The sequence below is a fragment of the Bidens hawaiensis genome, unplaced genomic scaffold (assembly GCF_021521415.1).
Source record: "Bidens hawaiensis isolate Kalapana, Puna unplaced genomic scaffold, B.hawaiensis_p1.1 tig00013743_1, whole genome shotgun sequence".
NCBI lineage: Eukaryota > Viridiplantae > Streptophyta > Magnoliopsida > Asterales > Asteraceae > Bidens > Bidens hawaiensis.
Window position 1 is genome coordinate 328,456 of NW_027492168.1, and position 12,458 is coordinate 340,913.

The window sequence follows — 12,458 nt, forward strand, 5'->3', positions numbered from 1 at the left end:
GATATGTGATGATGATACCGTTCCAAGGTGTTGGAGTATTTATAGCCGAAGGTAGGTTTCCAAGCAGGTACAGCCAGCTGTATAATATTCCTTTTCCACCAACTGTGGGCTACGTACGTGCCATGCTGGTGGTTGGTGGGTAGGCAGCGGCTGATAGTGACATGGCCGGCTGTGTACTATTCCTTTTCCACCAACTACAGGCTATGTACGTGCCACGATGAGGGTTGGTGGGTAGGCAGCGGCTGATAGTGACATTTTGTACTAGAGCGTGCTCCTCCTCGTACTGTTGTCGGTGAGCTGTCACCCTGTGATTGGTTCATGGGCTGCTTTGGTCAGATCTTGTCTATTTTGTCCATACCTTGGCAGGTATAGTACAAAAGATCTTCCAGAAGCGTACGGACTGGCTCATTTGGGCGGGAGTATTCCCGCCTTGCTCATTCCTTCTTCAGGTGACATTACTGAATTATTGAGAGTTAGTGCCTTGTGCGTGTAGCCTTACTATTAGTGCGGGTAGCCTTCCCTCATGGCTTGTATCCGCAGCTGCAAGAACAGGCGGGGTACTTTACCACTGAGAGGCTTTTCCTGCGGGAACAGCTGGCGTACTGCGCGTAAGGTCTTCATCTCTCTGAGCATGGTGGGTCCTGCGGAACCAGTTGGTCTCTGCGCAGACGTCCCTCTTCAAGGTGAGTCTTGCGGGTCCAACTGGGCTCTGCTGGGACCTACCTCTTCAAGTCCCCCCAGTCCATTGTTCTTCTCATGAATTGTTAATAAGTGAGGTGAACTTTTGGACTTAAGCAAGGGGTTTTGAAAAGGGTTTTTAGTTTTAAGGTTTTCCGTGGGGATTCTTCCCGCGGTTTTCCTAATGTCACGTGCAGAAATTCCTGACTTTTCTGCTTGATCTTTGGGTATGATGCGGGTAGGTGTGTAACCTCCTCGCAAGTCAGGAGCGTCGAGTTTCACTTGTGTAGATTCTCCACGAGGTTTTGGTAGTTTTAGACATATTGATCAATTATGTTAAACAACCAATTCCATCTTGGAGCTTCAAACAATCTAGTTCTCAACGTTCCCGCTATGCGGGGATATTTCCCTTTCCACAAGCATGGCCCAGAAGATCCTTCTTGGTTTCAATTCCCTGCAAGTGCTAAGTATGTGAAGGGTTTCGTCTTGACACTGTACCCGCACTCGTCTTATAGTTTCTTGATTTCCAAGGTATTCTTGGCTTCAATTCCCTGTAGGTGCTAAGTATGTGAAGGGTTTCGCCTTGACACTGTACCAGCACTTGTCTTACGGTTTCTTGGTTTCCAAGGTATTATTGGTTTCAATTCCCTGCAGGTGCTAAGTATGTGAAGGGTTTCGCCTTGACACTGTACCCGCACTTGTCTTATGGTTTCTTGGTTACCAAGGTAAGGGGGTATATTCCCTCTTATTTTTGAATCTTTGTTTCACGCATATTTTAGTTTAACTTAGCAATTTTTTGAGTAGTTTTGAATAAGTTAACCTTTCGACGCGTGGTTGTCAATAGGTTAGTGTTCAGTTTCCTCTATCATGATTGTGCGGGTAGGACCGTCACTTTCATTTAGTGGGATGACCAAACTTCACCTATAACTGACCTGCGTGAAGGTTTTCCTCATCTTTTTAGAAATTTTCTAAGTGTTTTGAATAAGTTAACCTTTCGACGCGCGGTTGTCAATAGGTTAATGTTCAGTTTCCTCTATCATGATTGTGCGGGTAGGACCGTCACTTTCATTTAGTGGGATGACCAAACTTCACCTATAACTGACCTGCGTGAAGGTTTTCCTCATCTTTTCCTTAGAAATGATTGCTGTCTTTTGTGTTTATGCGGGTTTTGCCGCCTTCCACACGCAACGACTTACTTCCCCACTTATTTATGCGGTGAATACCGGCATATCAGTGTGGTCAGATCATAAGTATAAATGTAAGACCATCAGCTTCAATGTGATAAGGAGAATCATTTCCATTAGAAGTGGCTCTAGGCCTTTTCTTTATAAGTTTGGAATTGATCTACATGTAACATTTGCTTAATTGAGCTCCATTCCATGTTCTTGGGATGGGGGTGCCATCGAGCCTTTCGAGCCGGTATGCGCCCTTTCCCAAAACTTCTTTGATAATGTATGGTCCTTCCCAGACCGGGACCAGCTTTCCTGGGCGCTCTTGGTTCGAAGCCTCGTTGTTACGCAATATGTAGTCTCCTACATTGAAGTTGCAGAGTTTTACCCGCGTGTTGTAGTATTTTTGCATTTGTCGCTTGTAATTCTCTTCACGCGCTGCGGCTAAGTCTCTGCGTTCTTCGATTAGCATAAGGTCTAACCGTCTTTCTGCATCATTGTCTTCTGGCTGAATCAAGACCCTTGGTGAGGGTAGACCAATTTCGACCGGGACCATGGCTTCAGTGCCATAAGTGAAGCTGAACGGGGTTTCTCCCGTACTTGCCTTTTTCAGCGTTCTGTTTGCCCAAAGGACGTGTGGAACTTCGTCCACCCAGCCGGATCTGTGTTCCAATAGTCTTTTCTTTATGCCGTCGACGATGCTCTTATTTTCTCTTTCCACCTCACCATTACCCTGCGGGTGCGCCACTGAGGTAAAGGTGTGGGTGATTTGAAGTTCTTCCAGCCACTTTTGTAGCTTCTTGTCAGCAAAGTTGGTGCCGTTATCGCTCACCAAATTCTGTGGAAGTCCAAAACGACAAATAATAAATTCCCAAATAAATTTTTTGATATGTTTTGCGGTTGTTTGGGCTAAGGGTTTTGCTTCTATCCACTTGGTGAAGTAGTCGATGGCTACCACTAGAAACTGAACGTTCCCTGCTGCTGTGGGAAATGGGCCTGTCACATCGATGGCCCACTTCTGAAATGGCCATGAAGAGGTGACTGGAACAAGTTCATTCTTCGGGCGATGCGTGTTGGGTGCGTAGAGTTGGCAAGACCTACACTTTCTGATGTATGCCAGCGCATCCGTATGCATCCCCGGCCAAAAGTATCCCGCGTTGTTTAGCTTAGCTACAACAGCGCGTGGACCTGCGTGTACTCCACAGATGCCTTCGTGCACTTCCCTCAGGAGGTAGCCAGCATCTTGGTTGTCTACGCATCTTAGGAGTGGGCCAAGAAAATTACGTCTGTAAAGGATGTCATCGATGAGTTGATAGTTCAGTGCTTTACAGCGTATTTTTCTTGCCTGTGTTTTTGACTCTGGTAGTATACCTGCCGTAAGGTAATTTATTATTGGTGTCATCCACGTTTCTATGCCGGTTTGGATGACACAGATTTCCTTGTGCGGGACTGATGGTGCTCCAAGGAGTTCAATGCGGATGTCCTTTCCCAAGTGGGTGAAGGCTAATGATGCAAGCTTGCTTAACGCATCCGCAGATTTGTTTTCGCTACGCTTGACGTATATGACCTTACAATCGTTAAAATTGGGCATAAGGGTTTTTGCTTGTGCGAGGTACAGGGCCATTGTGTCGTTCACGGCCGTGTACGTCCCGTTTATTTGGTTTGCTACTAACATGGAATCCACGTGGGCTTCCAAGTTTCACTCCCATCTTACGCGCAATTCTCAGCCCGGCCAAGAATGCTTCATACTCCGCTTCGTTATTCGTACTTGGAAAATCCAGTCGAATAGCGTAAGTGTATTCTTGGCCTGCTGGGTTGGTTAGTTTCAACCCTGCGCCTGAACCTTCGTTGCTGGCTGCTCCATCAGTGTAGAGTCGCCAGACATCATCGATGTCCTGTGCTGGAGAGGGTTGAGCCTACTCCTGGCACTTTTTCTCCCGCGAAGCGGGAACTTCTGCAATAAAGTCGGCCAAGACCTGGCCTTTTATGGCTGGTCTCGGCTTGTACTTTATCGCATATTCTCTCAATTCTATCGCCCATTTGGCTAGGCGTCCTGACAATTCGGGTTTGCCTAGAACGTTTGCAAGTTTGAAGTTGGTGAGAATGGTGATTGGGTGACCTTGGAAATATCGTCTTAGCCTGCGTGAAGCCTGTACAAGTGCTAAGACTAATTTTTCCAGGGTAGAGTACCGGGTTTCTACATCTGTTAGGATACGGCTAACATAGTAGATTGGCATCTGGATGCCTTTTCGCTCTACTAGCAGGACTGCCCTGGTTGCTCTATCTGTGGCGGAAATGTATAGGATTAATTCCTCTCCCGCTTCTGGTGATGTGAGCGTTGGGAGTTCGATCAAGCGTGACCGAATTTCCTGAAAAGCTGCTTCCGCTTCTACTGTCCAGCGGAAGTGCGTTTTCTTTAAACAGTTTCTCAATGTTGACATGAATGGGAACGACCTATCCGCATGGTTTGCCAAAAAGCGGTTAAGTGCGACTAGTCGTCCATTCAGTGTCTGAGCTTGCTTGATGGTAGTAGGTGATTCCATTTTGATAATGGCTTCGACCTTTTCAGGGTTCGCTCTGAAGTCATCTTTAGTAACAATGACTCCTAAGAACTTCCTTTCTTCCATCCCAAAGGAACACTTGCTCGGATTGAGCTTCATGTTTATCTTTCTAAGCGTGTTGAAAGTTTCTTCGATGTCTTTCAACATCGCTTCTGGCTCAGGGCTTTTGATGACCAAGTCATCCATGTATACTTCCAAGTTCCTCCCAATTTGGGCATGAAACTCTTTGTCCATTAGGCGTTGGTATGTGGACCCGGCATTCTTAAGTCCGAATGGCATCATTTGATAACAAAATGTGCCATCGGGCGTCCGAAATGCGGTTTTGTCCTGATCGTCAACGGCCATGTGGATTTGATGGTACCCCTTATACGCATCAAGGAAGCATTTAAGGCGAAACGGTGCTAACGAATCTACCTTAAGGTCAATTTCGGGTAACGGGTAACAATCTTTGGGGCATGCTTTGTTTAAGTCTTTGAAATCTATGCACATGCGCCATTGTTTGTTAGATTTCGGTACCATGACGGGATTTGCAACCCATGTTTGATATCTGCTAACGCGTACGATGCCCGCGTCAAGGAGTTCCTTGACTTGGGTTCTACACGCGTTAGCTTGTTCCGCCCCCATTACTCTGCGCTTTTGTACGACTGGCATAAAAGCCGGGTCACACTTGAGTTTATGCTCTGCCTTACTTCGAGGTACACCAGTCATGTCAGCTGGTGTCCACGCGAAGATGTCAGCGTTTTTCTGTAGTAAGCGTTTGAGTAAGGTGCGCGTAGGATCAGTGATTGTTGGGCCAATGGTAACAGCCTGATCAGGGTATTTGCCATTGAAGGCCCATTCTTCCGGATCGGTGATGGTTGGTTTAGCCATCTTTGGTTTGGGTTTAGATGAGACAGATGCGATGCATACCTGGGGAATACCAGTGATCATCGCTACACCCTCAGCTGTTGGCCATCCCATCATGCCGTGGACTGAAGATACCACGGCATTGAATCTTGCCATCCCGTCTCTCCCGAAGAGAATGTCGTATGTGTGGTGTGGCTTCCTCATTACGACAAAGTCCACGTCTTCTGTTCGGGAGTGTTTCCCGTCCGTGAGAATGACGGGGAAAGATAGGATACCGAGGGGGGTGTTTGTGCTGCCGTCAAACCCTTCCATCGAGGCGTAGACCGTTTCCAGGCGTTCCTTGTCTTCGTCGTCTAGCTTGTTGAAGAACTGCCTGTACATAACCGTTGACGAGGCGCCGTTGTCAGCAAGAGTGCGGGAAGTGATGTAGTGCCCCAGCTGGCTTTTGATGACGATAGGGCTTTGCTGGGTCCTCCTGGCACTCGCGGGAAGCGCACCTCAGCTTCCTTCCACGCGCATGAATCTGTCGTTCGTCGTTTTCTTCCTCTGACGTTACTATGAACCATGTGGATGCTGATGTCAACGGGCTTTCGTCCGTTGCTTTTGTATCGGTTATCATCCCTCCCTCCATTCTTGATTGATGCCACAAGGTGTGTAAGTTTTCCATCCTTGACGAATGTTTCAACAATATCCTTCAAGGATGTACACTCCTCAGTGGTGTGACCCTTTGTCCCGTGGAAGTCACAGGATTTGCTCTGATCCGCGTTATGTCGCTGTCGGACCATTGGAGCTTTTGGCCATGGGAGTTTTTCGGTGGCAAATATCTCCGTGACGCTTTTGGTGAGTGGCGTCCACCGGGGGTTTCGGCTTGATGGGTGCGTGTTATCCCTTCCGCCTACTAGAGGGCGAGATCTAGATGAGGTGTCAAAGTTTACCCTTGACTGCCAAATACATAGCTTCCTCTTTTGTTTTGCCGGGCGGTCCGGACGTTGTTTTCTCTAGTCCTCTGCGTTTAGAGGTTTGTACTCTGGGGAAGATCCCTACCCAGTTGCTTCTCCGTTTCGGCAAAGCGCTTGGCCGCCATCATGATGGCATCCCATGTGGATGGCATGCCGTCTTTACCCGTCAACGTGCGGATAAGCTCTGGGTATTCGGCGCCCTGGATGAAAGCGGCGCGAACAAGATCTTCGCTTATGGTGCCCAGACTCAGCTTCTTCGAGTTGAAGCGAGTGATGAAGTCTAGTAAAGATTCATCCTCCTCTCTAACGGGCAGTTGAGGATCGTCCACTGCTCTTCAGTATATTTCCTCTGTTGACTGAAGTGCTGGCTGAACTTGTGTTGGAAGTCCGCCCAATCATAGATGTGGTGGACCGGTAAACGATCAAACCACGCCCTGGCCGCTCCAACCAGCGTCATCTGAAACATATAACACCACGTGGGTTCCGTCCAGTTGTTGACGGTTGCCCCCGCTATGAATCTGTTCAAGTGATCGTCTGGGTCGGATATACCATCATAAGTGCCGATGTTGGACATCTGTTTGGCATTCTTTGGGGAGATTGCTTCCGCAATGTCCCTTGCAAACTTGGACGTTCCCGCATTTGCAACAGTTGGTCTAAAGGTTTTGGAGAAGTCATGTGAGTTTCCTCCCGCGTTCCTTGGTTTGAAAGTTTCTCCAAAATTCCTTTTCGGTTGGAAGTCCGTTTCCTTGCGCTTCCCTTTCGCCTTATGACGAGGGTTTGCGTCACTGTCGGACTCCTCCCAATCGTCGTCCAAGTACTCGCACTCATTGTTCATGTTGAGCTGTTGAGTGCTTCCGAATTCGTCAGCCTGTTGGAGTGAACGTAAGCGTTCATCCAACTCAGCTTGGAATTCCTTTTGACGTGCTTCCGCCCACGCTTTAACTTGATCAAATGTTTGGCGGGGGAGCCTCGTCTGTTGTCTTTCCAACTGGGTATCGGTGAATCCCAGTGAAGGATTGTTTACTGCACTTGCCCCGGCTTGGGTAACCGGGGTAGTGTTCGTAAAAATTGTGTACTCGCCGGTGTTTCCCCCAGTAGCTGGGGTTGTGGTTACCGGAGTTTCTTGGTCACTCGTTGGCCTTGGCATCGGAGTAACCTTAACCATCTTTCCAGAGGTTTTGAAAAAACTGAGAAAATTAGTTCTAGCTTTTATGCACGGATGGCGCCAATGAAGAAACACTAAGTTACCCCGACAGATTACGGATAATCTTAGGGTTAAGTAGATGTTTCCCACGAGGGTGAGGTCCGGCAAAGATGGTTATTCTTCTGATGACCTGCAAAACAGACACCGTGAGCTCGTCACTGAGAAGGGGGGGGGTACCTCCTTGTGACCACCCTCCGGCGTGAGAATCAGACTAGATTGCTCTGAATATAAGTGTATATTAAGAGAAATAGCTAGATAAGATAATATCAGATGATATGTGATGATGATACCGTTCCAAGGTGTTGGAATATTTATAGCCGAAGGTAGGTTTCCAAGCAGGTACAGCCAGCTGTATAATATTCCTTTTCCACCAACTGTGGGCTACGTACGTGCCATGCTGGTGGTTGGTGGGTAGGCAGCGGCTGATAGTGACATGGCCGGCTGTGTACTATTCCTTTTCCACCAACTACAGGCTACGTACGTGCCACGATGAGGGTTGGTGGGTAGGCTGCGGCTGATAGTGACATTTTGTACTAGAGCGTGCTCCTCTTCGTACTGTTGTCGGTGAGCTGTCACCCTGTGATTGGTTAATGGGCTGCTTTGGTCAGATCTTGTCTATTTTGTCCATACCTTGGCAGGTATAGTACAAAAGATCTTCCAGAAGCGTACGGACTGGCTCATTTGGGCGGGAGTATGCCTTGCTCATTCCTTCTTCAGGTGACATTACTGAATTATTGAGAGTTAGTGCCTTGTGCGTGTAGCCTTACTATTAGTGCGGGTAGCCCTCCCTCATGGCTTGTATCCGCAGCTGCAAGAACAGGCGGGGTACTTTACCACTGAGAGGCTTTTCCTGCGGAAACAGCTGGCGTACTGCGCGTAAGGTCTTCATCTCTCTGAGCATGGTGGGTCCTGCGGAACCAGTTGGTCTCTGCGCAGACGTCCCTCTTCAAGGTGAGTCTTGCGAGTCCAACTGGGCTCTGCTGGGACCTACCTCTTCACATATCCAACATGTTTAACAAACGAGTTGTGTTTGGTCAACCTGAGCCGATTTAGACGCTTAAGAAAAGTAAAGATGATATTAATACTTTTAATGAGATATAATTAGTGTAGTTTGGGTGTACATCTTAAAATTGAATCTGTCACACTCACATAATTAACATATAATAATAATCTTTGAAATCCAAAGTGGTGTGTTCTTTATGTTTATATTAAGCTGGTTGACTAGCCTGCGGGATTCCCTATAGTTTTATGGTGGGGTTTATGAGATTATTATTAATATAAACAAGAATCTTCAACAAACAACAAAGAAAGAAGCAGGCAGGCAGGCAGGCAGGCTTTGATGGAGATGATGATGATTATTACAAGGCAAGATGATTATTACTCAGATGATTACTATATATGCATGTGTCTGTTTGATTCAGACTTATTATAACAACTTAAACTAATCTCATATACTGTTTGTTCATGGGCATTTTTGGAAACTTTTTTTCTTGGTAAACCAATATATGGAATATTCAAGAATCTAATTTCATAAATTGTTCCATCCTTTTATTCTTTCATAAGCATGTTGCTAGAATCTTTTGATTTGCCAAGCATATAATCTTTATATCATTCTTTTTTCTTTTCTTTTCTTTCTTTTCACTCAGATCTGAATGAATTTTGTGGGATTTAAAGTTCTAGTCTGTTTTGTTTTATGTCACAGATTTGATTGCCAAGTTTATATTTTTTGAATTTAATTTTTGACAAAAAAAAATTAAAAAAGTCTTCATTTTCAGATTAAATTTATGGGATTTGATTAAAAGTTTATATTTTTTGACAGTAAAATTTGTTTGAATCTCATCAAGTAATGTTCTTGTTTCTTTTTGACAGGTTTTGATTATTATATCAACAAAGAGTTCCAAACTTGACATCAAAATCAGGTACCAAAATATAATTGTTCAAATATTTTAGTATAAACTGATAATTGTTTATATTTTAGTATAAATAATTTTGAATTGTAATTACCTTGATTCATAGACAAATAATTTTATTTTGACAGACTGTTATTTTGAGTACAAGATCATAGCTATGGATGATGGTCTATTTCCTGCTAATAATAACATGTTCGGGTATCCGTTCGAATCCATGATGGATTTCGGTTACATGGATGATGAACTCTTTCAAGAAGGATGTAGGTTACAAGCAACACACGGATCCGAATTCGTTTACAATAATATTAATAATGCTAATATTCCGGTTGTCGATCCTTCGTGTTTGTGGTCACCTTTGGAGTTCAACAACATTGATCATATACCAGAAGGTGTTCAGGAAATTGTTAGTCAAAGTCAAACTGCAGACGGGTCAAAAGCCCGTGTTAGTAATTCAGTTGGGTTTCATGATCAGTCGAGAAGATGGTGGATCCCGCCAAGTGTGAATGTTGGGGTGACAGAACGACTCGTTTATGCGATCCAGAACGTTAAACAATCTGCGTTACACCAACACGCGCTTATTCAAATATGGCTGCCGGAAACCCGAGAAGGAACTAAAATTTTGAGTACTAATGATCAACTTTTCTCACTCGGGCCCGGGTGCCCGCAACTTTCTAAATTTAGAAACATATCGGAAACCTATTGGTTTGCAACTGAGGATGATTCGAAGGATATTGTTGGATTACCCGGAAGGGTATTTATGGGAAAAGTTCCTGAATGGACTCCAGATGTTCGGTTTTTTAAACCCGTGGAGTACCCGAGGGTTGTTCATGCTCAAGAGTATGATGTTCGGGGGAGCGTTGCGGTCCCCATTTTTTATCGGGATAGACGAAGTTGTCTCGGTGTTATCGAGGTTGTTATGACTACTCGAAAGAGTAATTACGCACTCGAGATTGAAGACTGTTGTAAAGCTCTTGAGGTATATTGTTACCTTTTAAAAGCTAAGTATTACTAAAAGAATATATACTGTTGGTAACAATATTACAATAAACCCTGATGTACATATTTTATCTAGTAGTAACTAATTTGTTTTATATAAGCCTGTAAACGGACCGAACGGATACGAACATGGCATGTTTGTGTCTGTTCGGTTACAGTGAAATGAACGAACATGAACAATAAATGAACAGATTTTCTTGTTCATGTTTTTGACAGGCGGTTGACCTCAGGAGTTCTGAACCTTCAAACTCTCCCAAATTCAAGGTGACGCAAGGTTCGGGCCCGTATCAACCCGCATTACCCGAGATTCTCAAGATCCTAAAAACGGCATGCGAAACGCATAACTTACCGTTGGCTCAAACATGGGTCCCGTGCATACAACAAGGAAAAGACGGGTTCCGGCACTCTGACGCGAACTTGATCCACTGTATATCGACCGTGGACTCCGCGTGCTATGTCCACGATCCCTGGTTCAAAGATTTTCAAGAAGCGTGTTCCGAGCACCACTTGTTAAAAGGCGAAGGCGTTGTTGGTAGAGCTTTCACCACGAACCAATCGTGTTATGTATCGGATGTAACGTTAATGACAAAAACCGAGTACCCGCTTTCGCACCATGCTCGGGTTTTTGGGTTGTGCGGGGTCGTTGCAATTCGGTTTAGAAGCACTTTAACGGGCAATGTTGATTATGTTTTGGAGTTCTTTTTACCGGTTGATTGTAAAGATCAAGAAAAGCAAATGGGTTTGCTTAACTCATTGTCGGGCATTATCGAAAATACGTGCCGGAATTTACGGGTTGTTACTGATAACGAGTTATTGGAAGAAGGTTCGGTTGTGACGGATAGTTTAGAAAAAGTAGTGAAAGTTGAAGAAATGTTGTCGGAAAATCCCGTGGATTTGGTTAGTGAACAACAGATTGAGTCGGGTTCTGGTGAGGTTAGTTTGGTCAACGATGGTATTAAGAGGCCTGAGAGACGGCGGGGCGGTGCAAAGACCGAGAAGACCATCACTTTGGAAATGCTTAGACAGTATTTTGCTGGTAGCTTGAAAGACGCTGCTAAGAACCTTGGCGGTAAGCATTCGGGCCTTTTTCGGGTTGATTATATTAATTTGAACCCGTTTGCCTATGATTCGGGTCAAATAGAATAATAAGCTAAAAGAGTAAACTCATAGTCTGTTTTTAATGCACACAGCCTAACCTATTTTGACCTGTTACCCGGCCCGCATGCTTATGGTTGTATCTTATACCATTTTTGTTATTGCAGTTTGTCCAACAACTTTGAAAAGGATATGTCGACAACACGGGATCCAACGTTGGCCTTCACGTAAGATCAAGAAAGTCGGTCACTCGTTACGAAAGATCCAGCTCGTGATGGATTCGGTTCACGGGGCCCCGGGTTCATTCCAAATCGACTCGTTTTATTCAAAGTTTTCAAATATTCCCTCTTCAGGCCCAAAAACAAGCCCGTTGTCACCTTCAAAGGTCATCGAGGGTGTCACGAAGTCGCATTCATCGTCATGTAGTCAAACTTCGAGTTCTGGTCAATCGTGTTCGAGTGAGACCCACCTGTTCACGGGTGATAATGTTTTGAAACGAGCCCGGTGTGATGTCGAGCTTCATGTTTCACTTTATAGTCAAGATCAAGAACTAGAACCGGAGGTGTTTCAAAGATCGTGTAGCCATAAGTTGTTAACTGAGCTCCCATCTGCTTCAACACCACTTCCGAAAGGCGGAAATGCTTTAGATGATAATATTCAGAGAGTGAAAGTAACTTATGGTGAAGAAAAAGTGCGTTTTCGGTTGCAAAAGGAATGGGGATATGCTCAAATACTAGAAGAAATTGCAAAGCGGTTTAGTATAACCGATATCAACTGTCTTCATCTCAAGTACTTCGATGATGATTCTGAATGGGTTCTTTTAACCTGTGACGCCGATTTAGAGGAATGCATTGATGTTTATAGATCGTGTAAGGGCGGGACTATTCAGCTGGCTCTTTTTGAACCGCATCACACGGGTGGTAGTGTAGGTAGTAATGCCACCTTGTAAAAAGAGACCAGGGTTCATGGACCGAAGCTGTAGTAACTTGTATTGTATGCATAAAAACTTGTAGATTGGTGTAATTGGTTGCAGAAACACA

The 12,458-nt window shown here is 45.0% G+C and overlaps 2 protein-coding genes and 1 pseudogene across 3 annotated transcripts in view; 2 read left to right on the top strand and 1 right to left on the bottom strand.

The window, feature by feature from the left end:
* The window catches only part of LOC143544745 (actin-related protein 7-like), a 141,049-nt pseudogene that overhangs the window by 86,660 nt on the left and 41,931 nt on the right, over positions 1 to 12,458 (top strand). The gene's annotated exons all lie outside the window — the stretch shown is intronic.
* Positions 1 to 12,458, bottom strand: part of LOC143544743 (uncharacterized) — a 50,229-nt gene that overhangs the window by 27,720 nt on the left and 10,051 nt on the right. The window lies entirely within an intron of this gene.
* Positions 9,466 to 12,367, top strand: LOC143544742 (protein NLP5-like). The gene is made up of 3 exons (XM_077036773.1): positions 9,466 to 10,303; positions 10,540 to 11,392; positions 11,586 to 12,367. Exons 1-3 carry the CDS (start codon positions 9,485 to 9,487, stop codon positions 12,365 to 12,367), a joined length of 2,454 nt encoding a protein of 817 aa, XP_076892888.1. The 5' UTR covers positions 9,466 to 9,484.